General features: G+C 38.0%; 1 protein-coding gene across 7 annotated transcripts in view; it reads left to right on the forward strand.

Moving 5' to 3' along the window:
* UBE2U (ubiquitin conjugating enzyme E2 U) overlaps positions 1 to 26,856 on the forward strand; it is a 65,680-nt gene that overhangs the window by 31,456 nt on the left and 7,368 nt on the right. For 6 of the 7 annotated variants that reach the window (XM_027616707.2, XM_027616714.2, XM_027616731.2 and 3 more), the window contains 3 exons: positions 3,652 to 3,700; positions 12,976 to 13,064; positions 19,440 to 19,521. In XM_027616707.2, coding sequence (XP_027472508.1) covers positions 3,652 to 3,700; positions 12,976 to 13,064; positions 19,440 to 19,521 — 220 coding nt within the window. Of the gene's footprint in view, positions 1 to 3,651; positions 3,701 to 12,975; positions 13,065 to 19,439; positions 19,526 to 26,856 lie in introns of those variants that run through there. The other variant, XM_027616722.2, reaches the window with a different exon arrangement.

A 26,856-nucleotide genomic window follows, 5' to 3' on the forward strand; every position in this document is an offset into this window, starting at 1 on the left:
TTCCATGTGTTGTTTCCTGAGAAGCTTTTGTCGCCCACTGCTGGGGCCATAGTTGTGCTGGTGTGTGTGGTTATCTTCCCCTCTCCCCAGCTCAGGAGTCACTTTGGGGTGGTGCTGACCCCTATTGGGGCTGCTTGCACACTGCCAGGCTTATTGTACCACTTTGAATGGGCTCCCACCAAGGGCGTATTTGAGGGGACAGGTCAGCAGGAGAAAGCAAGTCAGGAATCGTGGTTTTAGCAAGGTTTGTGCGGGCCTGGTGTGGGAGGGAATCTGCAACTGCCTAGGAAGACTGCCCAGGCTTGGATGGAAGGGCATGTCCACAGAAGAACGTGGGGACAGGGAAAGCTATTAGCCAGCTAGGTGCAGAGCGTTTGTGCTGCACTGGTTCCTGCAGGTGTCCATGTATTTAGGCTAAGTGGCAGAGGAGGCAAATGGCATGCAATAGCTCTTTTCTTCTTGGAGAAGTCTCCCAAAGTTCCTTGCCCATCCAGCACATGCTCTGAGATTAGTAAATAAATCTCCTTCCCCGTATACTCCAGGTATTTTTCAAACTGCTGCTTCTGTGCTGTATCTCAGCAGGGCTGTTTGTTGTGTTGTCTCCTTAAGGGCAGTTTCCTGTCACCCTCTTGGCTCTCCCAGAGCAGTGCCTGCTGATTTTTTTAAAGTTCCAGGTGTTAAGCCCCACTGATTGTTAGGCGTCTCTGGTTTTCAAAGCCAAATATCGTGGGGATTCATCTTCCTCATCCATATCCCTGGGGTGCCTGGTGTGAGGGTCTGTTTCTTTCCTGTCTCTGCAACCATAGTGTCCCTCCCTCCTGCAGACAGTCCACAGGTCTGTTTGGCTCCTGACCAACTCTGTCCTTCCTACCCTCTTTGATGTGGCCTCTTCTCTACCTTCAGCTGTGAAGAATGTGTTCTGCCAGTCTTTGGGTTGTTTTCTGGCTTATTTACACTGGTGTGGGTGTTACCTAATTGTATCCATGGAATGAGGTGAGCTTAGGATCCTACTCTACCATCTTCCCTGGAAGCGTACAAATCGGTTTTTAATGAAACATAGCAGACCCTGGAACCCCACACCTTCCATTGCTCAGTGCTGCCCCCACCCCCACAAACTACCAACAGCTTTCAACACATATTTCTTCTGGAAGTTACCACTATATTTCTAAGTGTTTTTTTGTAATATTAATATTTCTGGGTTGTTCAGTTTTAGATATTACATATAGGCTTCTTCTGAATATAAAGATTTAGACTTATACTATTTCCATCCATCTTTCTCTTCCCCTCTTCCTAATATAGTTTGGTTGCATTAATACTTACTATGACTTAGTAATTATTTGTCACAAAAGAACTGTGAATGATTCTTTTTCTTTCCTTGTATAAATGGCCCAATTTTTCATTCTCTTGCTTTTTGTTTTTTAATATATCTACTATCTACCCCTAAACTTTGTGACAAAGCTGTAAAACAACTCCCAGGTAGTCCATCAATTGCATTTTACTCCCTTGGAGACCTCTTTCCTCTGGCATTCCATCCTCCTTCAGTTCCAAGCTGGCAGTTCTCTGGTAGGTGTCCTGGGATGATGCTTTGCCTGTTTCTTGAATTGGAGCTCCTGCTTGATCCCTTGCTTTTCTTTTGCTTGGTTTGCTCCTTCATTTCATTGGAGCACTTCTAGGAGGTTTCTAGTACATGAGAGCTAAATCTTTTATTAGTTTATATGCCTACAAATGTATTTATTCCACTGTCTTATGTTCACAATTTAGTTAAATTTTAGTTTGCAAATTTCCTTCAGAATTGTAAAGATCCCATTACCTTGTAGTTTCTAGTGTTGCTCTTGAGCAGTCTGATTTCACTATGTACAATTTTTCACATGCGATGTATTTTCCTTCTAAAACTTAAAATTTCCTCTTTATTCCCAGGGATCTGAAATTTCTACAGAGAGCATAAGCAGGGGGAGCTGCAGGCAGAAGGAGAGGGAGAAGCAGGCTTCCTGCAGAGCAGGGAGCCCGATGCGGGGTTCAATCCCAGGACCCTGGGATCATGACCTGAGCCAAAGGCAGACACTTAACCAACTGAGCCCCTGAAATTTTTTGATGTTTTTTGATGTAGTTTTTTTCCTTCCTCGCTCATTATATAGGGCATTTGCTAGGCTGTTTAAATCTCAAATTCTAATCCTTTAGTTCTAAAAAATTTATGTTATTTCTTTTATCATTTCCCCCCCTCCATTTTCACTATTCTCTCTTTTAAATATCTACATATTTGGATGCAGAATCTACTGAGCTGCTCCTCTAATTTTGAAACATCTATTTTCTATTATCCATCTCCTTGTTTTTTGTTCTATATTCTGGAAGGTTTCCAGCAAAGTATGTTTCTATTTCCTACTTTTCTCCCTGTTTATTTGTTTTGGTTGTTATCTTTCACGATATTGACTTTACACAAATGTGTAGTGATCTTTATCCATTGATGGACATATGAAGAATGCAAATCAATCATTAAAAATATTGGAAATATTTGAATACAGACTAGATTTGTTGATAGTTTTATTTCTTTATTGGGTTATTCAGTGATGACCTAGCCATGTCATTAGTCAGGCTTAACTATTTCTCCTGAAATCAATCCTCCAGTCTTGTGCCTGGAGAGAGAGACACTAGGTGCTTAAGCTCTGGGAGTTGGACAGTGGGAAAGAATAAGGAGTCCTATCTATCCAATAAGATTTAATGATTTATTCTCTGCTTCCAGTCCCTCACCATACTCTTATCCTGCTTTGTACCTAACATCCTTCAGTTCTGAGTCTCTGATTCAGTTTCTCCAGGAAGTAAGTATCTTCCATCCTGCCTTGGTAGTGATGATCAGCTGCTTGTACAGGGTGAAGATATAAGTGTTTGATGTCTGTGCTATACCTCCTACATTTCAGAAGCATCTGACATCTCCAATTCCTGAACTGTTTCTCTGAAGTGTAAATCTGCATGCTTTTTATTAGTGTCCCCTCCTCAGTCATTAGGTTTCAAATTCCTGGCTAAGACAGTTACCTCTTGACATCTTTCATCTTGAAAAAAAAAATCTAAAGATTTATTTTTTTATTTCAGAGAGAGAGAGAGAGAGAGAGGATGTGCAAACAGAGGGAGGGGCAGAGGGAGAGGGAGAGAAGCAGACTCCCTGATGAGCATGGAGCCCAGTGCAGGACTCCACACAGGGCTAGATGCAGGGGTCATTGCTGGGCTCAATCTCAGGACCTGAGCCAAAATCACAAGGCAGATGCTTAATTGACTGAGCCATCCGGGCACCCCTCATTTTTTTTTTAAGATTGTATTTATTTATTTGGAATAGAGAGAGCACAAGCCAGGGCACAGAGGGAGAGGAAGAAGCAGGCTCCCCACTGAGCAGGGAGCAGGATGTGGGGCTTGATCCCAGGACCCTGGGATCATGACCTGAGCCGAAGGCCAGATGCCCAACCAACTGAGCCACCCAGATGCCCCTAGGCACCCCTCATCTTGAAAATTTTTATTACCATTTTTCTTTTCCTCTTCTTGAGGTTTTATACTTTGTTTTTATTCTTCTATTACCATTTTATTGAAGTTTTGGAAAGAGTTTACATAAAGCCATATATTCATTCTTCCAAGTCAACCAGAATCCTTTCATGTTTTTCTTTACAGTGAGAAATAACAGCCCTGAGTTTCCTAAAGATCAAGATAAACTTATCAGGTAAGTTTTTCTTTATACAGTCCCATGTCAATTTCTTTCTTTCTCTCTCTCTTGCTCTCTTTCATCTCTACACCCAACATGGGGCTCAAATTTACAAGCCAGATCAAGAGTTGCATGCTCTACCAACTGAGCCAGCCAGGAGCCCCTCAATTTATTTGTTAAAAGGACTATTGATTTAAACTGTTTACATTTTTTTAATCATAATTGAATTTTCACTTTTTTAACTTAGAAAAGGAAGTAGATCTCTTTTCCTCTTACAATGCTTTTTTAAAAAACTTTTTTGTAAAGATTTTACTTATTTATTTGACAGAGAGAGACAGCGAGAGAGGGAACACAAGCAAGGGGAGTGGGAGAGGGAGAAGCAGGCTTCCCACTGAGCAGGGAGCCTGATGCAGGGCTCGATCCCAGGACCATGGGATCATGATCTGAGCTGAAGGCAGATGCTTAATGACTGAGTCACTCAGGTGCCCCCTCTTACAAGGCTTTTTTAAAAATGTTGTTTTCAGGAAGAATGTGGGAAGTTATTGAATTCTTTTTAGACTGTTGAATTAAAATTGAATGTGATTATCTGAACTTGCCTATTCTTTTAATTTTTATTTTTTATTGTTGAAAAGGAAAAAAGCATGTTGTCAACATAATGAGTACGAACCATTATAGATCACAAAAAGCCAAGCAGTTTAGGAAAAGATAAAGTTCTAGAGGAAAATGGTGAGCTAGGGATGAACCCATTGTATCTTTTAGGAGACAACATGAAAATGTGTCATCAATTTAGCCATGAACACCTGAACAAGATATAGATCAATATTCTCATTATGGTTCTGCAGCATTTAGTTTCTTGAGCATTTCCATCAGCCTTAATTTGATAGTCAGATGTAGAAAACAGCCAGTTAACTAGTGTTGAAATAAGTTGCTTCAGCTTAGGTCTCCTTGACTGGCCTTGTATAAAAGATGAACAAATTAGGTAACTCAAGTGGCTCTGATTTATGAAAGTATTGGAAAATTTCAGAAAGGCAAGCCTAATTTAGTGGGTAGTGCACCAGGCTGGCATTCAGTAAAGGATATTGCTGTCCCTTAAACTTGTCAATGTGGAGAGAAGCAACTGACCTTCTTGGCACAGAATAGACCTGTGGTAAATAGTTGTTGAATGCATAAACACTGTTTTATCACCTACAACACATGAATGTCCCTGGAATATTACAAAGTTCTTTCTACTTGTGGTATGGTTATTTGCAGTGCATAAAGGTACAGTGCCAGCAGTTACTGATAAGGCAGGAAGAGGAGGCCATAAGAAGTTCTGTGGTCCCAGCTTTGGCAGGCACCTGAATGAAATCAAGAATAAATGATGCCAGGATCAGGTCTTATTTGTGGTGTTCACCTAGTGCTAGCTTGAAATCTCTAGAGAAATCTCTAGGATTCAATCAAAGCAATACAATCTAGATTTCAAAGATACTCTACATTCCTAGTATATAGAAGATTGCAATTTATTATGTATCTGTGAATCCAAATGTTTAGCCTGGTACATTTGTTATGGGATAAAGTTCAGTTAAGTCTAGCTTTTAGTTTTTATGTACAATTTTACAATGAGGTCCTGAAGAAATTATTCCAAGAGAGATGCTGCTCTTAGCCTTGTCAGTCTAACACCGTTTGCTAGAACTTTACTTCATGAGCTGAAAGAATTAACCTGATTATAGAAATGGATTCCAGAGGCCTAGCCAGACAGTTAAACCCTGTTTCCAAAAGATATAACAAAACATAAGCAAAGTCTAGTCAACTGAGTAGAATATAGTCAGGGGAATCCATTTGATGTCCAGTAATTGAAAGTGATTTAAGCTTGTGCTTGTCATCTGGGATGTTTGCACATGGGCTGCAGGATACCACTTAACAAGATATAGAGCAGCCTCTGGGAGAACAGTTACTTACTCATTTATTTAAAATGTATTCACTGAGCATTTGCTCTCTGTCAGGCACCGTACTCCCATCCTGGGGACACACATCTGAATAATATGTGATCTTTGATCTCACGTGATTTATAATCTAGGATTGGAAGCTCTCCTCTGAAGAGGAGTTTGTGCAGGGAGTATGCCTGACTTTCAGTCCTACAGGACCATCTAGGAGCAACTTCTACCAGAAGATGTAGTTGGAAGACCACAGAGCAAATACCAGGATCATGGCCGGGGGGAATGCTAAGGTCAAATGCAAGCATATTTAAAATGAGTCATATTGAGTAGAAACTTCTTCCCCTGTAGCTTTTCTTCCCCCCACCCCCCTTAGAGGCTTTCACTTTTTCACTAAGTCATCTATCACTGGTATTACCTCTGTCAAATGCAATCCAGCATTTCTTTGGGCCATACCTATTAATTGTTTTATTACATGAATACTTATAATAAGGGGTATTATACAGATAAGATCTAGATGCTGGAGGAGGTTGGAGGGAGAAATATCTTCCTAAAGCTTAAAGTCCTGGAGTGGGGGAAGGGACATATAAAGGCCAGCTTCCAGGAGAAGGTGATGCCTGAGGTGATTTCTAAAGGTAGAATAGGAATTCACCTGCAGACAAGAGAAGAAGGACATTCAGGCAGAGAGAATAACTCAAAAGCATGGAGATATGAGCGAGCATATTTCCCACAGCCTGACCTAATGGAAAGTAAGTTGACATCCAGAATAAAAAGTGAATCTAGATGCCTGAGGCAACCAAAGGGGTTGCCTATCTCAGGAGCTGAGTTATGAAACCAAAGGGGGGAGGGGAGAAGGGGATTGGTTGCCAGATATCAAGAGAATAGAAGTGTCTTTTGGACATGGTCTGCAGACGTTTACTTACTAACGTTAAACGGAGGTGAAGGATGGGTTATGAAATATTACATATGTTATCTGAGCTCGATCTCCTGGATCACTTGCACAGCTTCTCCATCAGCACTTGCTGCTTCCCCTTGCACTTTGATGTCATGGAGACGGCTTCTTTTCTTAAACCTCATGAGCCAGGCTCTGCTAGCTCCAGACTTTCCTCCTGCAGCTTCCTCACCTCTCTCAGCCTTCATAGAATCGAGAGAGCTTGGGCCCTCTGGATTCGGCTTTGTCTTAAGGGAATGTTGTGGCTGGTTTGATCTTCTCTCCAGACACTCAGACTATCTTCATATCTGCAATAAGGCTGTTTTGCTTTCTGTCATTTGTGTGTTCACTGGAGTAGCACTTTTAATTTCTTCTGAGAGCTTTTCCTTTGTCTTCACGACTTGGCTAACTGGTTCATGAGGCCTCGTTTTCGGCCTATCTCTGCTTTTCATAATGCTTCCTTATTAAGTTTAATCATGTCTAGCTTCTGATTTAAAATGAGAGATGTGCTATTCTTCCTCTCACTTGAACACTTGGAGACCATTGTAGGGTTATTAATTGTCCTTATTTCAAGATTGTTGTGTCACAGAATAGGGAGGATGGAGGAGGTGGAGAAAGGGGAATAACTGGTGGGTAGAGTATTCAGAACCCATCTGTCAAGTACGTTTGCCATACTATATAGTATATAGGTATTGTTCATGGCACCCCAAAATAATTACAATGGTAACATCGAAGAGCACTGATCACAGATCATCATAATCAATATCATAATGAAAAAGCTTAAAATATTTGCAAAAATTACCAACATGTGACACAGAGACATGAAGTAAGCCAAAGCTATTGGAAACCTGGTACCCATAGATTGGCTTGACACAGGGTTAACACAAACCTGCAGTTTGTAAAAACGCAAGGTCTGCAAAGCACAACAAAACAAGGTATGCATGTATTTCAAAATAAAAGAAGTTTTTGAAGAAAAGTATTCAAACTTTTTCACTGAATAGAGATAATGGGTATACTTCCAAACTTCCAAACTCTGATTTGAAAATCTGGTAAGATTATTACAAGAAAGAAAAATCATAGGCCAATATCTCTCATAAACACAGAAGCATAAAGCCTAATCAAAATATTAGCAAATTGAGTCCACTGATACATAAAGAGGGATAATACATCATGACTAAGAGGGCTTTATTTCAGGAAAGCCAGGTTGGGGCACATATTATAAGGAGCACTGGGTGTTGTATGCAAACAGTGAATCATGAAACACTACATCAGAAACTAATGAAGTACTGTATGGTGACTAACATAATAAAAAATAAAATAAAGAATATTTAAAAATTTATTTTTTTAATTTAATTTAATTTTATTATGTTATGTTAGTCACCATACAATACATCATTAGTTATTGGTGTAGTGATCCATGATTCATTGTTTTCGTGTAACACCCAGGGCTCCATGCAGTAAAAATCAGTGTAACTAAGGTAACCAAATAAAGGAAAAAACCATAAAATGATCTCAATGAATCAGAAAAAAGTACTTGCTAAAATTTCTCACCCATTCATGATAAAAATTCTCACCAAACTAGGAATGGAGAAGAAATTCTTTATTCCAGTGAAGAGAATCTACAAAAATCCAACAGCAAACCTCATACTTAAATGCGAAATGTTGAATGCTTTTGTCCTGAGTTTAGCAACAAGGCATGTATGTCCATTATCACCACTTCTATTCAGCATTTTATGGGAAGTCCTAGTCAGTGCAGTGAAGCCAGGAACAAAAGTTATAAAGTTTGGGAAGGATGAAGTAAACCATCTTTATTCACAGATAACAGGATTTTCTAATATTAAAATCCAAATGAATATATAAACTTGAAAATTAGTAAGTGAATTTAGCAAGGTCCCTGCATATAAGATGAACATTTTAAAAAGCAACTATATTTTTATACAGTAGCAATCAATACACAGAAATGGAAATGTTAGAAATACCATTACAGGGGTGCCTGGGTGGCTCAGTGGGGTAAGCGTCTACCTTCGGCCCAGGTCATGATCCCAGGGTCCTGGGAATAAGCCCCATGATGGAGTCCCTGCTCAGCGGGGGAGTCTACTTCTTCCTCTCCCTCTGCTCCTCCCCCCACTTGTGCTCCCTCTCTCTCTCTCAAATAAATAAAAATCTTAAGGAAAAAAAAATACCATTGTAATAGCATCAAAATGTAACAAGAGAGGAATAAGACATCTACGCTGAATACAACAAGATATATCTGGAAAAAATTTCAAAAGACCTAAAGAAATAGATATACAATGTTTGTGACTTGAGAGAGACTCAATATTATTGCAGTGTCATTTCTTCCCAAATTAATCTATAGATTCAACTCAATCGTAGTCAAAATCTCAACATTTTTTTCCTGGAAATTTACAAGGTGGTTTTAAAATACATTTACAGGGGTACGTGGGTGGCTCAGTCAATTAAGTATCCAACTCTTGATTTCACCTCAGGTCAGGATCTCAGGGTTGTGAGATAGAGCCCTGTGTCGAACTCCAAGCTGGGCATGGAGCCTGCTTAAGATTTGCTCTCTCCCTCTCCCTGTTTCCTTCCCCTGCTCCCTCTCCTTTTGCCCCTCCCCCTCCTTTTCTCTCCCTCTAAAAAAATAAATACATAAGTAAAAAAAATATATCTACAAATGCAAAGGATTTAGGATAAGATAATCTTGAACAAAGAGGATTGACATTCTCAGATATCAAGGTGTACTGGAAAGTTAGAATAAATTTCACTCTGATTAGATCTTTCTAGGCTCATGTTCCTGTCCCTAAATAGTTATTGCCAGACAGCCTTAACGCCATCAGGCTCTGACTTAGAGTCAGGGTGGAGGTCAGTCCCATCAGATTGAATGTCATGTACATAAGGGGGAAGAGTGGAATAGTTATTGGAGAGGCAACCACAATGTCCACTGTGACAGCCTTCATATACATACTATTTTTACTGGACTGAAACCTTGATAAGTAAGAGTTTGACAAGCACAGGAGACACAAAAGTCTCCAGACAGACCTGCTTGCACACACACAGAAATGTAGTATTGTGGTGTACTCCACATCATCGAGAAGTTCCATATGATGGAGCCTCTGCATGTGCAGATGAATGGGGGAAGAAATGGTTGGAAATAGCCAGATACTAATGAACCCCAAGTTATGTTTGAAAGTGTTTAGACTCCATGCTATAGAATTACATAACCAAAAGTGGTTTTTAAGCAGAGGCATGATGTCCTGGAATAGAGAGAGAGAAACTGAGGTAGAGTTTGCAGAAGAGATATGATGAGGTACTTGCCCAAGGCTGACACTGAGTACTAAGGGATGCTAAACTCCTGCCTGGCTCTTCCTGTGGATAATTTCATTAGAATGCTCACCACAACTGCTGGACAAATTTCTATCTCTTAATTTTATAGATGAGGAAACAGGAGTGAAATAGTTATCTGCGCAGAATCACACAGCTAAAAAGTAGTGGTACCTGAGTGTTTTAACACAGGCCAGATGATTCCAGAGCCTGTACTCTTAATCATGATATTACATGACTAAATATCCAGAGATTTGTGGGGGTTGGGTTATACTAATTACTACTAATAGTAATTAGTAGGCTTGGGTTATGGCTGGGATGTTGCTTCCATGAACTAGCACTACCCTGACTCTCTTCTTCCCTTAATGATCCTTTTTGTTTCCTTCACTGGCTCCCCTTAACTCTGAATTGGTTTCCGATCTTTCTTTTCTAAACACTTACTTACTCTTTCTGTGTTTGTTTTCCCTAATGGCATCATCTATCAACCTTTATGTTGATTTGACCCAGATCTCTTATTTCCAGTCTCAATTTCTCAATCACACTCTTAAAGGTCATCACCTAAAACCCATGTTTAAATTTAAACTCATATTTTACTTCAGAGTCTCTAGATGCTTTCTGCTAATAGCAAAACTAAATGGTCTTCCAGGCTTTAGAAGAATATCTGACCCTCAAATTCCTTCACCTTTCACACCCTATCAGAAAACCAGTCCAGTCATTTCATTAGCATGTCAGAGATTCATCTCCTCACCTCCATAGTCTCTGCTCCCACCCTCCGTTAGCTCTGCATTTCTTGCCTGAATTACTACATCTGTTTCCTAACTTGTCTCCCTGCATTTAATCTCTCATATACTCCACCCTGCATACTAACGCCAGAAAAAACTCTTACTCAGACACGCGGTTCATAATTTACTTGCCTTATTCAAGAACTTCTGCTTGTTCTCTATCACCTAATAAATCAGATTCCTGAATCAACTCTAACCCATTCTTTGCCTAAATCTGAAGACCTGCATTGCCCAGTTTCATTTATTTTATCAAATTCCAATTCCTCTGAAATTGGAACTCTCCACCCTAGTCAGTTATCTCGTTTCTATTGTCTCTTCCCCCAACATGCTCTGTTGCGCACGCACCATGCTCCTTCCCATCTGAGCTATTGCTAATACTGTTCTTCTCTCTTAAAATGCCTCCTCCATCTGTTCCAGGTCCATATCCCAAGTGACTCCTTCCCTAAAGACTCCAAGACAAAGTTACATCTCTCTCTTCCAATTTTTTTAGCTTACTGCCACTGCCAAAGTAGTATCTGTCGTTGTCACCTCCAAATGTCTGTGTTAAATGATGTAACACTTTATATGTTAAGGTGTGAAGCTATTCTATTTGCTAATTTGGGTATATATCTTATTTTCCCAATGGGATAATAAGCTCTGATGTTCAGTTTTAAATTATCTTCTACTTTTCCTTATTCATAATGCTAATGATAATATTCAGTAAATTCCTGTTAATGTTTCAAATTATAAACACATGTATTTTTTATACTTCCGTCTAAACTTAGTAGCTTATCTGAATAATCATAAAAACTGTTACTGTTCTCTTATTTTAAGGCGTGTTTCTTTTACAGAATTGAAAATGCAGTGTTCTCAAATGTTTAAGACATTCTGCTTTGTATATTCAAACTATACTAAAGTCATACCTTTTAGGGTAATATTTTTAATTATTCTGGGGAAGAAAAGAAAGCCCCTGAAGGCTAACAGTTTGAAATTGAACAGGACACCGCTGGGAAGGGAGAGGGTCATGGGTCGTCGTCAAACAGACAAAAAAACAATGGAGACGATTGTGCCTAAAGATGGTGTATTTTTTTTCACGAGACAGTGTGTTGACAGTTTCCTTCCTCTTGGGTCATTGTTGTCTGCTAAATGATCTGTGACAGCAAATTGATCACAAGCTTTTTCATGCAGGAGATATAATGCAGCCTTTCATTTTGTTACCTCTGTTGCCAAATGCCGAAACATTTCGTTGGCAAAATTAATGTTAGTTTAATATGTCATTTAGTGGTGTAAAGCACCGCATGTAGCTCTGGAAGCAATAATAGTAGTGATTAATTTATCTTCATCCAGTTTCAGATTTCTACTTAAGTGTGATTGCAAAAACAATAACATTTGAAAAAATGTTACTCTTAAAATTAGGCATCTGTAATTATCATTTAAATAAATGACGCATTCAAGAATTTAGATATTGTCCCATTCATTTCCAAATTGAGTTCAATATTTAAGGTACCTACAATTCACCTATAAAAATTAATGCTGGTGTACTCATTCTAACTGAAAAGTTGCCGCTTCCTCCAAAGAGCTAGGAACTTCAAATGGAAACCAGACATAAGGTCTTTTATGTCTGATGTTTCAGCATCTACTTAAGCTAGCTAGTTGGTGATTTCACATGTCTGAAAAACAGCCCAATGAAATATTTTGTTTGTAGAGCATTGAGAATCTCTGCAATTAAATTGTTTGTAGGAAATAAATTAGAAATGCAGTTATTTAAGTGACTGTTTCGCAGATCCTGTTCAATATTTTATTACAATCTTTGCTCTCCCATTAGGATAGAGTAATATTAGCACAAGGAAGGATAAGTGTAGGCAGGATTGTTAGAAGAATTGGTTTTTTTCCCTCTATGAAAATGGCCAGATTCTGTGTGAAAATTAAACTGGTCTCAATTCTGGTGTTTTATTTCTCCTCATAATAAAAAAGAAATAAAAGTGATTTTACTGAAATTTGGCAAAGATATTTAAGAAAACTGTTTATTGTAGAAAGAAAAGAAGTACAAATATGATGCTTTTATTAAAATCCTTTTTTAATGTTAGTCATGAAAGGCAGACAGATATCTTAAAATTGTATTTTTCTTTTTATAATATACACATGGATGTACATTTTTTACATTTATTTTGAAATATGTTTTGGAGAGTTTTTCTTTTTTGTGATTTGTATGTGTTAGTGGAGAAATTGAGAGATCATTTGTTAGAAATGGCAAATCACTTTAATGTCTTATAGCAGGATAATGTTATCTGAAACAATCTACTCTGATAAAATAATTTTAAAAAGGAAACTTGCCAATACTCATTATCTGATTTCAATGTATATTTTCAGATCAACTAAAGCAATCTCATTTAATGATTACTACAAGACATGGTCCGGAATAGCAACATCAAAAGCCACAGAATACTACAGAAGTCCATGTAAGGTGGTCTAGCCTTATCTTATGTCCTTTTGTATATATTAATCTCCTAATTATTCTCAACTTGTCTTGCTTTCAAAGACTAATTGACATATATTTATAATCAGAAGGTGATAAACTTCTCTGTTACCTCTATATACGAAACATTCAACAACTATTAATTTGGTTCCTCTTTTGTATAGAGTCCTGGACTGAAGTCTCATTCAAAGTCAGAAAGAAAGATGGACAATTGGAGGAATAAAATATGACGTTCTCAATCTTATGAGACTTACTTTACTCCACTCCACATGGAACCTTCATAGCAAGAGGAGCCTTTTTGATTCTAAACACAATTGTCCTCAAAGCCAGAGAAAGTATTAAGTAGAAAGATAGCAAGAAAACATATGAACCTAGAGCTTTCAATTATATGTCTAAGGAAAAAATTACATATATTAGGAGCTCAAAAGACGAAAGGGGAGAGCAGGACAACTTTCTGTCCCATCTAATTGAATCTTTAGTGTGCTATTTCATGATTTAGATCCAAGTAGGTTATCCAGTCTGCTGCCCTGCTATCCTGCTGAAATGGAGCATTCAGAAGTGACCCATGACCTCCTAACTCCCAGGTTCAATGATAACTTTTAGCCTTTATCTTACTTGTACTCTTTTTTGCTATGCCTACCTGCCAGTAATTCCCAAAGCCTCATCTCTGGTCAGGCCCTCTTCTGAATTCTGCATGCATATTTACAACTGTCCATTGGACATTCACCTACATGGGTTTCAGGCATCTCCTACTTAAGATGTCCCAAAGTTAATTCATGATCTTGCCCCAAAACCTATCCTCCCACCATTATTACTTCCCTTGGCTAGTGCTAGATCACTGTTACTGCATTTACTTGTCTAAACCAAAATCATAGACGCTTCTTAGAGCTCTTTACCTGCCAAATGAAGCCTTGTTTACTTTATCTCCTACAACATTAGGAGTGTTTCCTTCTCCACTCCACCCTGATGACCACTGCCTTAATCTGTGGTCTCACTGAATTTCATCTCATTATAGTGATCGTCTCATATTTGGTTTCAATAGAACAAAATATCACCAAAAAAGTTTGTAGTTTTAAGGCACAAATTAGAGCAAAAAGTAATGCCAAGCTTAACAAATATTTAAAAATAAATTAGATCAGTAACTTCCAAGAAATTACTTGTTCTTTCAGGATGTTGGGTATTATTTTTTGATCACCCATTACCTTCCTCACTAATCATAGATTAGTGGTTATGAAAAATTATTAAGGTGCTTAAAGAAACACAATCTTTGGCAACACTATCAATATAAAGAATTTTATTACTTTTGATGCCAGAGTACATGAGTATTCATTTCATAGATTTTTGGCTGGGTGCTGCCTAGTCAACTCGGCAAACACATCTTGAGTACCTCCTATGTGGAAACACTGAGGAACTCAGATGGGCTCCAGGAGGCAGGAACCCTTAACAAACAAGGCGTCCAGAGGCAGTTGGCACAATCTAGGGAAAGATTCAGCATCCAACTCCTTCAACCACAAAACAAACCAAGAAAATGGTGTCTTATGGAATAACATGTAAATATATAGAAGCATTTGGAACTTCAAACTGCTAAGAAAAACAAATAGAAGCACATGCCAGAACTTCAGGGAATTTGAAAATGATTGTCTTGCAATAAAAAAACAATTAAAAATGGAAGGAAATAATGAAGTACCACTGACTGCAGTTTCTTCTTCAAAAGAGTTGACACTAAAATGTTTAATTTGGTTCTCATTTCCATGGTTATCACTACTTAGTATGTAATTTATCCCCTTTTGCAAAGGCAATAGCTTTAGTGGCTGCCTCTAGCCCAGAAGGGTTTCTGAGACTGATTCTAGTCCTTGGTGCAAGATTTCACAATCACCCTGCCTGTTCTTCCCCTAGGGATTTGTTATAAGAATGTTTCAGGAGCTTTCCTTTAATAATAACCAGCACTTAATTTTTAAAAATTAAATTTAAACCTTACATGTGCTGCTGGCCATTTTGTCTTTGGATAATTCAGCTGGATGAGGTCCAGTACTCTTTTTTAACAGCCTAATTTCCTGGCAATAATAAAGATGAAGTTTTGAGATTATAGAATGCTTCTTCAGCTACTGAGAAATAAAAGGGAAACTTCTAATAACTTCAGTTTCTACAGTTACATTCTTTTTTAAAAATTTATTTTATTTTTTTAGAGAGACGTAGGGGCAGTGGGGAGAGAGAATCTTAAGCAGTCTCCACTCCCAGCTCAGAGTCCAACACGGGGCTCAACGTCACAGCCCTGAGATCATGATCTTAGCTGAAATCAAGAGTAGGATGCTTAACCAATTGAGCCACCCAGGTGCCCCTCTACAGTTACATTCTTATCACTGCAAAGATTATGAAACTCTTGTGCCTATTTTTAAAAGCTTTTTTATTCATACTGATGAGTGGTTATATTTTGATTTGGGGTATTAACTCTTTTCCATATCTTTGTGCTACAAATCTATCCATAGTCATGTGTGCCATAGTAATAGTAAGTTTATTCATGTACAATACAGTTTACAAAGTATACTCTGTATTGTTTTTTAATCATCCTCATCTTATTCTTTTATTCATTTGTCAACCAATGTTTACTGAATGCCTAATCTATGTCATGCATAGTAGTATATCAAGCCTATGAACCAGGTATTATTATTATTATTTCTCTGTCTTAGAGATGAGAAGACCAAGAGAAGCTAAATAATTTACCTAAAGTCACACAGGTAGGAGGGGATATTATATATTGGTAAAGAGTATAAATTCTAGAGCCAGATTGCTGAGATTTAATTCTGGCTCTGCTACTTACTAGCTATATGACCTTGGGTGAGTTTCTTAACCTCTCTGTGTCAGTTCCCTGTCTGTAAAATGAGAATAATTACAGCACATATCTCATAGCACTGAAGCACTTAAAATAGTGCCTAGCACATAGTGAGTGCTCAGTGAAGGTGGCTGTTATTAATTAGTACAAGTAGGCTGTCGCTCTAGGACTTGACCCAGTTCCTCTGACTCCACATCTGTTGCTCTTTTTATCATGCTATACTGCCTCCATAGTGTGGTATAAAAATGCTATCTCTGTGTAGCCTGAGATTTAAATTCAAACTCTGAAGTGTATGCAGTATATTTTTCAATAATTATAATTATTAGTTTATAATCATAGGCAATCATATGGGGAAATGTACTGATGATCCACTGTTCTCTGTCCATCAGTATAGAATGGCAAATAAAAGTCTGGGAGAGAACAAACCAATACATATGGTTGTGGGCAAGAGCACCTTAATGACAGAATATGATCCCCATAAGGAAATATTTATGTTAAAGGGAAAAGAATTCCTTCAGACCAGTGTAACCTGTAATACTGAGTGGAGGCTTCCTGGTGTTGGTTTGCTGTCATCAGACAGACCAGACACCCTGAAACATCATGGGGATGCTTGCTTTCACCCTAAAAGACTTCCCTTCTTTGAGTCTTTGAGCTGGAAATAAGGGCAAGTGTCTCCAGAATGCATTTAGATGCAAGAGGCAGCATCACCTCATTCTAATGCAATGGTTCTCAGTCTTGACTGCTCATTAGAACCAGCAGAGGAACTTGTAAAACTTCCCGTGTAAAAGGCACACCCCCAGACTGACATCAGGATCTTTGGGGGCAGGGGCTGGTGGTAGTCAAGTTTTTAAAGGTCCCCAGGTGATTACAATGTGCAACCAAGGTTGGAAAGGCTGCAATGGGAAGAGCATGAGGTTGGAAGTTAAAGACTCCATAGCTCTGTACTGCTTCTGCCACATACAGTTAGGTGAATTTAGGTTAGTCATTTAACTCTTTGTGCCTCATTTTTCATTTCTTTTCATTGACAGAAGCATTCCACTCTATTTTAAGTTGCTCTATGGTTAGTATGAGATAATATGTGTGAAAATAAAACATCCTAAGGCAAGTTGATGCTATTATGTTTCTTGGGATGTGACAGTCCCAGCAGTGGAAGAAAAATTTAGATCAACTTATACAGATGTTGGACAAGAGATGTGCCATGGAAAAAAACAAAGTAAAAGTAATGTACAGTAATCCTTAGGAGGAAGGGAAGAAATAAGTGTATTATGGAGCCAACAGAAGATGATTTTTTACCACAGACTACAAAACTACCACAAAGATGAGATATGGTCATGATGGGAAATTTCAGCTTCAAAAACTTCTGACAAAATTTCACTGGTCCTTTCCTCCTACTTGCTCTTACGTGCCCCCTCCCCCTGCATTATTCCCCTTTTATCACCATCCCTCATTGAGCATCTTCCATGTGTAGACAATGGGCTGTGTGTTAGAAACAACATACATATTATGCTAAGCTTTTTAAGAAGTTTATGGTCAGATGGTAGAATGGTGAATGAAAAAATTATAGGGATAAAATAGGAAGCATTAAAATAAAAGTTTGTACAAATACTGTGGCATTTTTCATCTCTCAGTAGAGAAAGCAATGAAGAAGATGAGTCAATGATATAAAATTAATGGAAATATTCAGGAAGGATGACCATGCCATTTGGGGTTTCATAACATATAAGGAAGAAACTAATGTACATATTCAAATAGAAAATGTAGGAAAGGTGATTTCAAAATTAAGGAAATATATGAATTATCCTTGAAACCTCAAATTTAAATTTCGTCTAAGTGGTAATGAATAGTCCCAATGAGAAGACATTACTCAATTTCTGTGTGTTCATCTGTAAAGTGTATATTGTAATGGTAACCACTGCTTACCTACTTTACAGGTGTCCAATGTGTAGGAAGAACTCTATTATTAGTTACTATAATCATCTAAATGAAATAATGAGACCTAAGAACCCTAGGGAGCTCAGATTTGCTTCCTTAATAAGGAATGGAGGAGCATAAGTCTAAATACTAACAAAAAGAATATTAATAAAGGCTATAAGAATATGTATGTAGAGGTGCCTGGGTAGCCCAGTTGGTTAAGTGTCTGCCTTCAGCTCAGGTCATGATCCCAGGGTCCTAGGATTGAGCTCCATCCAGGGCTCCCTGCTCAGTGGGGAGTTTGCTTTTCTCTCTCCCTCTGCTCCTCCCCTCACTTGTGCTCTCTCAAATAAAATAAATAAAATCTTAAAAAGAAAAGAGTGTATGTATGTGTATTTGTATTTGAAGGAAGAAAAAAATCAAAGGAACATTGCTGGTGAAAATTATGTAATATTAAGAAAATGAAAACTATTCAGTTTAAATGTTTCTATTAATGACATATTTCATCAGGCTAGCAGAGGTTAATCAATCATTGTTTAGAGGGAAGCTCCAGATAAAGGTAAGTCTGGTGGAGAGCATCTAGTTGGTTAAATTGTTCAAGACTATAAACCCAGGACAATTACAAGAAACAGGGAAATGATAGATAGATAGATAGATAGATAGATAAGGTGTGTGTGAGTGATCTGGCTTTCAATAAATTTTATGTTAATTTGATTGAAGGCATAAGGCTTATAATTAACCACAGACATATGTGCCAGTGGTATAATGTGATTTCCAGAAAATCCTACTACAGATCTGAGATGAATTAATAGAAGTGTACCACACAGGTCAAGGGAGGTAGTAACCCACTTACCCCTTTGCTATTCAAAAGAAATCAAGATCCTGAGCCAGTTCTGGATGTGAACTTTAATAGGAACATTAACAAAGTTTACCACCAGGATGGTGAGGATGGTTAGGTCTCTAGAAGCCATGTCTTAAGATGAAGTTGAGGGAACTGAGGCTGTTCTGAGAGCTATCTTCAAATATTAGAAGGGCTCTCTCCCATGGGGAAAGGATGAATCTAGTTAGTATTGCTCCAGAGGTCAGAACTAGAACCAGTGGAAACGCAGCACTCAGATTAAGAAAGACATTGTGACCTTACTGTCTGGCAATGGAATAGGCAGTTTCCCAAGAACAGAGAGGGGAGTTTTCTGTCATTGGCAAGGGATTCATTCAGAGGCTGGATTGGGTGATCATCTGTTGACAATTCTTGCTTTGTGGAAGATCAAGACCTATAATGTCACTTCCAACTCTAAGATTTTATTTTTTCACTTGTAGTGAGTGTGGTGTTAAACTGTGGTGTCTGTAGTTTCTATATGAGTTATTTTAACACCTTCTTCATTACTATAAATGATATATAAACAAATGTTATTATAATGAAAACTTTGAAGATAAATCTACTTGTTTCAAAGTTCAAGTAAAAGGAAGAAATTCGTAAAGTGAGCATTGTAGTATGACTTGAACTATATAGTGTACATCATTGCCATATATCGACTTGATGAAAAGTAAATTATTTTAAACTTTGAACTATTATTAAAGAATGCATACACAGCTCCCTTTTCAAAACTCTAATTTCAGTGCTTGAAGATCCAAATTTTGTTGTAGAGTATTATAAATGGAAGAAAGCTGAATTACAGCATCCTAAAGAATGGAATTTAAAGTAAGTACTTTGTATTAACTTAAATAGCTATCATTTTACTTTCTACTGTCCAACTGAGTCATCAGAAGAAATCTTTGGAAATAACAATGGATGCTTTTTTCTAAACATAAGAACAAGAATTAGTCGTATCATTTTTTTCTTTTCCTATGAACCCAGGTGGGAAACATATTTGCTACTATTAACCTTAGAAATGTAAATTATTTGACCAACAAAAATGGGTTTATTCAGGAATAGCAGGGAATAGCAATTTGGGATTTGCAAGCTAGGTCAAAACCACAGGGCAAGTCCAAGAAATTAGGAAGAGGAATGTCACTTTATAGAAGAAGTTAGGAAGAGTTGTTTTGAAAGGAAGTCCATGGGAGAAAAGCAAGTGTTCAGAATGATGCCCGTTTGTCATTGGCTGAGTTGCTGGAGTAGTCAGTTTCTTACAGGAAATGCAATGTACATCTTTCCCTGTTGGTATTTGTACCTGAGGGTTTTGAGGATTCTTTTCTGTTGATGATTCCTCTGTAATGGACAGTTCTTGTAATTGATGTTGGGTAGTAGGGCTCTACCTTCTGCCCCCCCAACTCCATTTTAGTGAGGGTTCCCTTTATTAATTTTCACCTATTGACTGCCAAAAATAAAGATGGACATGAGGCACAGTGAAGGACTCTCACAATACCCTCTGCATTAATTCTCTTATGCCCATTCCTATTATCCTTATCAACATATGACTTAGAACTAGGAAAGTGGCACCTTGGTGATTCAGTCGGTTAAGCTGTCGACTCTTGATTTCGGTTCCGGTCATGATCTCAGGGTTGTGGGTTGGAGCCCCACTTGGGGCTCCGGGCTCAGTGGGGAGTTTGCTTGAGATTCTCTCTCTCCCGGTGCTCCCCTTCCCCCACTTGTGTGCATGTGCACTCTCTTTCTCTCTCTCTTAAATAAACTCTTTTAAAAAATTGGAAAAAAACAAAACAGAACCCTGTTTATATATCACCAGTTAGCTTTTCATCCTTCTCATAGTTCCAGATATCTTTTCCTCTTCCACAGATTTTTCATCCAGGAACCAAATTATTTCATCTAACGAGGAAGTATATAGTAAAATATGAAATTAAACTATTACAGTATCTCCAGAAATCATTGACTATTAGACTACGTTGAAGGGATCTTAATCTCATCTTTGGTCACTTGAGTCTTAAAGGCAGTTTTTCTTTTTCATCATACTAGAGCAAAGCCCTGTGATGTTGGCTAGTCTATAGTACTTACTTATTCTAGTACACTTATTTCAAAGTACTCGGTAAATATTCTATACAACACAAGGGGAATTAAAGATCCCTCCTCTTTTTTTGGCATTTACCTCATTTACCTTAGTTTTTAGCTCTTTAGCTTGCTAATAAATGGAAATACAGGATTAATAAAAATAATGTGCTGTATTTTGAATTTGTGTAGAAATTGAAGTTCTTAAAAAATACTTTCCTGTCCTTTAACATCATAATTCAGATTGGGTTTTTCGGTTGGATATTCTTTTTTCAGTTGACGTCTGTGACAACTTCCCTTCAAGCCAAAGTGGAGAAAAGCTTTTGCATTTGATACTTTTCTGCTTTCAGAATAAATTATAGGCAATAGAAAGGTTTTTTAAAGCAGAATTTGAAGGAGTACAAGCATGTTTTTTTCTTGAAGCCATGTTTCAAGTTTCGTTTAGAGTTAAAGAAAGCTACTTAGAATATAAGGTTAATTTTGCTTTGACATGACTTCCTTTTTTATTTCCCTTAACAGAACTGCTTTGTTTTATTTATTTGATCATCAATTCATGATTACATCATCAATACATATATTCATTATGTAATGCCAGCATCCCACAGAACCCCAAGTTTAGAAATAGTAGGGCCATGTCATTTTCAACTTATCCATACACTTCTACTATGGCTGAAATAATTGTGAGCTGTTTGAGTGCGAGAACACTTTTCCAAATACGTTATTTTGAAGTTACAGGTCAAATTATCATGGGCATGGTTGACTTGTCAGAATAAAACTCTCACACCTTATGCCATCTGGTGGTTGATGAGAATATATTTAGATCAAATGATAGTTTTTTTAAATTTTGGAGTTGATTATTTTAAAAACACTAAAGTTTTTGAAAGATATTACATTTAGCTGAATAATTTTATTGTGGCATAAATATGCAACAATATGTTGCAAAAATCTAAAGTGTGATGAATCTGCTTTTTCAAATAATTATTAGAAGTCTCATGTTCTGTCAAAATACAATATAATAAAGTGGTCAATTCCTAGAGACTCAAGTAGAGAATGTTTGGGCATCTTTGCAAGTGAGTGATTGGTCTGTATATGCATGCAATATAATACCATTATGCATTTCTCTGTTTTAATATTGAAAATGCTTTTTTTGCACTGAAATTTCCTGTTTAAAAAGAAAAGCCAGAAAATGCAAATTAACAGCCTTTCATCTGCATAGCATTAAGGAAAAAGACCTATCTTTCCTGCTTCATATCCCTCCTCCTACTGTCCTCCCATCTCCTCATCAATCAAGACTCGATTCTTAAGCCACACTAAAGTTCTTTTTTCTCACTATTATTTCGGGACATAAGATCTCTTCACCATTTTGTGCCTTCCGCCTGGGATATCTTTCCCAGCAGGGTCTTTGCTGGTGGTCTAGAGTTAGGCTTTGGTCTGAATGAAAAGGTGGAATGTGGAGTCCTTAAGCACAGGGACACGGGAGCCAGACTATCTGAATTTCAGTCCTGGCTCTGCCAGTTACCAACACCTTGATAGGGCAAGGGCAAGTTATCAGATTTCTTTGTGCCTCAGTTTCCATATCTGTTAAGTGGCAGTGATAACTGTACCCACCCCTCAAGGAGATTGGGAGGATTAATAAATTAATACATGTAAACTTCTTCAAACAGTGTCTGTTTTTGTTCACTATTATTCATGCTTTTCCAACCGTGGCCCTAGTTCCATTTTCAGACAGAACACCTTTCTTTGGAGGTAGCATGGGGGAAAAAGCATGGGCCTTAGGGCCAGACGGATCTTAGAGAAATTCTTACCCACTTTCAGCTTGTTTCCTTATCTGTTAAATAGAGATAACATGACTTACCTTGCAAAGTTGTTTTGCATTTGCTCTCTTGAGATCATAGATATATAGTCATATAGTGTTGACTTACAGACATTCAATAAATAGTTCCTGAGGAGAGGAGGAGACAAAACCCCACACCCCCCCCAACTTTTCAGAGAATAAATATATTCTCTGTCAGAAACAGGTTAAAATTGTAACATTTTCTCCAGTTAGAACACAGGCATGGCCACCTATCATGACCACATTTATTTTAATTCCAGCATACACGTGGTTCTTTTCCCTTTTCCGCTGCTGTGCTATCTCTCCTGCCTGGCAAAGCGCATCACAAGGATGACGGGAAAATCCAGCCCAACATCTCTTTGTGAAAGGAACCCTGAGTCAGGCTTCCACGTCCCCCCATGCTCTCCTTCCATAGCACTCTGTCCCTGTCTCTTTCAGCACCTGTGGTGGAGAAATTCATCAGTTTATGGAGAGTGTGACCAGGGCAAGGCCATTATTGTGGCTTTCTATTCTCAGCAGTTAGCACGGTACCCAGCACCTAGCACGCACTCAGTCGTGTTTGTTGAATGGTACATACTTACCCTGTTGCCCCACTTAATAGGTGAATTAAATGCGAAGGCAGTTAACTTTTAGAAAAATAAAATGTAGACACTGACTTGTATTAAGACCAGTTCTAATGGAAAGATAATGGTTCTATTTGGGGAATTCCAAGGGTGTAGTTGTAGAAGAGTGATTGAAAACTGGAAATATAAATGACTTATGAATATTTTATGCAAATTCTTAAATTGTACACGTTTTAGTTAGTATTAATAGGATCCCATTGTCATTATAAGCAGCTCATAAATATTCATGAATCGATCATTTGGTTTGCTCATTTGATCATTTCTAAGGCCTTTTTTCCTCCCCTGTTGTCTTGCTTGTCTCTTGAGTATTCATGCAAATGCTTTATTTCTACTAAGACATGGGAAAGAATATGAATCTAGAGACTAATCAGTAGTTTGTATTTATTTCCTCTGGAGAAAGAATGAAAGATTCAAAACCAGAAGGCAGTGCAAGCTGTTCCTTAAATATTCTTTCTTATGCACATGTGAAACTGTTTATGTCATACTCTGTGGCTAATGAATGCTTATGTGGTAATGGAAATACCTGTGCCAGTAGCCTAAGCTTTGTCAGACAGCAAGTTATCTAAATAAAAGTTATCGGTTCTGGAGTTTTACATTCTCTGCGGCTTCAGAGGAGAGTATTGCTCTTGTCCATACATTGGAGGTGCAGAAGGAACAGGAACCAGGTATTCTTTCATTTCCTAATGGAATACCGACCATGCTGTGGAGTTGACGCCTACACTCTAAGTGTAACCCCACAGTAGTACCCATCAGCCTCCTGCAAAGCCGTAGCAAGTCAACTCGCAGGCTGAGTCAAACCACATCCTTTTTAAACACAGACACAGCTTCAAGACTAAATCCCTAACCTCCCTCTTCATCTGGGTTGTCACCCCTAGTTTCTCCACAGAAAGTCTGGAAAAGTCGATGTAGATAGTATCTACAGTTTACTAATGAGAGAAACATGAGATTAACCAACTTGCCCAAAGTTACTGATAAACACATTTTGTATTTGAAAACTAAAACTAAATTATTTCCTACTTTCCTATTAATATATGCTTATTAAAAGCTTAAATTTTTCAGGTAATGTGAAAATATGGTCTACCCAACTGCAAGCACAGATCAAGTCTACCTTTTGTGGAAAAGGTTTTTTTGGTCAATCTCAAATTCTATATTAAACAATGTTAGTTCCTTTCTCCTTCATAAAAACACTCCTATATTTATAAAATATACTATGGACATAGCTGTACTGTATTTTAAATTAAGGGGTTAATATATATTATTCCTAAGTTCCTGTATCTGATTTTATAAGTGTTTTAACTCACAAAAATACGGGATTACTATGTTTGATTCCCTTTTCTCCAGTTATATAGAAAACATTTATGCTGACTACATTAATTTAATGTATGTTTGTGCTGTCCTTTCAGGGCTTTTGAAGTTAAACATTATTTTTATAGATTTACATAATTATATATTTAATGCCTTTTTAAGGAGGAATGCTGGCTTTATTTTATTCCCCAAAGATTGAACTGTGAATGCCATCTTGTGGTTAAAGAGAGAATTAGCATTAGAATGGGCATTGGAAATGTCCCCTTTAAAAATAGACATGGAAAAAATATATAGACAAAGGAAAAAAATCCCTTTAAAAAAATAATTTCTGTCAAGCAACTACTTAGTCTCTGCTTGAATGATTTTAGAGACAGGGAGCTCAGTACTTCAAGGACCATTCAAATAGCTGGAATCTCCTGTATTTCTAGCTCAAATCTAATACCTTATGATACTCAACAATTCTAGATTTCTTTCATTCACTTAAGATTTTTATTGAGGACTTACTATGTTTTCTATACATTTGTCTGCAAAACCATCCAGAAAATGAGAAATTACCTCCATTTTATAAAGAAGATGTACAGAAAAAGTTAAAAATTCCCTAAGATTGCACAGTCCAAAAGTGACCGAGCTGAAATTCAAATCCAGGCCTGCCAGATGCTACAACCCATGCTTTTATCTATTAGGTCCAGCACCAGCTCAGACACTGAGGACCCGGGGATGGCTTTGGATATGGGTAGTAGGCATGGTTCAAGCGGTGATACTGTGGCAGAAAAGTGTCTCCACTTGTCCTTGGAAGCAACACAAATAAGACTCTTCTTTTTTTGTGTAATTATCCTTTAACTCTCAGAAAATAGCTATTGTGTCTTTTTCCTATTTCCCCTTAAGTTTTCTCTTTTTTCAGAATAAACACACCCAGTTCTTTCAACTGTTTTCTTTTTTAATGAATTCCACATTTTTTTATTGTTCACCTTTTATGGGTTTAATTCATTTAATCAACTTTTCTCTCAGCATGTACCCCCAAAACTTTACCATGGATTTCTGGTTGTAGCACAGAATCTGGTGGGGCATTCTATATTATAAACACCGTGACTTAAAGCTGTTTTCCCCTTCACCTCCCAAAAAGAGGGATTTTGATAGGTGTCAAAAACACATATTGGGCTTTTTTTTTTTTTTTTTTTAAGAGAATTGTTCCTTTGGTTCTGTACCCACATAGAACACTCTTGTGAGGGGTCTCTCTGTCTCCCTTTCCCTCCCTACCTTCCTCTCCCCCTCAGCACCCTACCCTATCCCACCCCACGCCCAACTGTGGCCACAGAAATATGATACTTAGATTAGCTTGGGCCTTGGTCTGAGCAGGGGTGAAATTGAGGAGGGCTGTGGTTTCCTAGAGGCCTATTAGATTGTGTTCCACCTGAAGGGAGAAACAGGAAGGAAGCCAAGAAGTTCCCTTAGAACGTGTTACAAAAAGTCAGATCACTAGATGGAAGGGATACAGTAAGTTTTATGACCCTCGTTATGTGCATAAAGCTACTTTCCAAGAACAGGTAGCAACTTACAGTGCTAACAAAATTAAGAATTTAAGATGAACAAGTATTTGGGTTTCTAGTTTTATTTTTTAACTTAATAATTATGACATCTTCCTTTATAGTCATTTAATTTGTATTTAGTGACACTAAACTTTTTTTTTTAAAGATTTTATTTATTTATTTGACAGAGAAAGAGATAGCGAGAGCAGGAACACAAGCAGGGGGAGTGGGAGAGGGAGAAGCAGGCTTCCCACAGAGCAGGGAGCCTGATGCGGGGCTCGATCCCAGGACCCTGGGATCATGACCTGAGCCGAAGGCAGATGCTCAACGACTGAGCCACCCAGGTGCCCTACACTAAACTTTTTTATCATTTATGTTTTCAATTATATAAAGTCAAATGGTTGAATAAAAAAAAGAAAATATTAATACTTGTATAGTTTTTTGAAGACGATTTATCAATAAGGGATAAAATGTATAAATCAAGTTTGTTTTTTTGGGGGGGATGGGAGGACTAGATGGAGAGGGAGAGAGAGAATCTTTTAAAGATTTATTTATTTATTTTGAGAGAGTGAGAATGAGAAAGAGAGTGAGACGGGGGAGGGTTAGAGGGAGAAGCAGGCTCCTCGCTGAGCAGGGAGCCCGATGTGGGACTCGATCCCAGGACTCCAGGATCATGACCTGAGCCGAAAGCAGTTGCTTAACCAACTGAGCCACCCAGGCGCCCCGAGAGAGGATCTTTTAATCAGGCTCCATGCCGAGCATGAAGCCCAATGCAGGGCTCAGTCTCACAACCCTGAGATCATGACCT

Source organism: Zalophus californianus, chromosome 4 (assembly GCF_009762305.2).
Source record: "Zalophus californianus isolate mZalCal1 chromosome 4, mZalCal1.pri.v2, whole genome shotgun sequence".
Lineage (NCBI taxonomy): Eukaryota > Metazoa > Chordata > Mammalia > Carnivora > Otariidae > Zalophus > Zalophus californianus.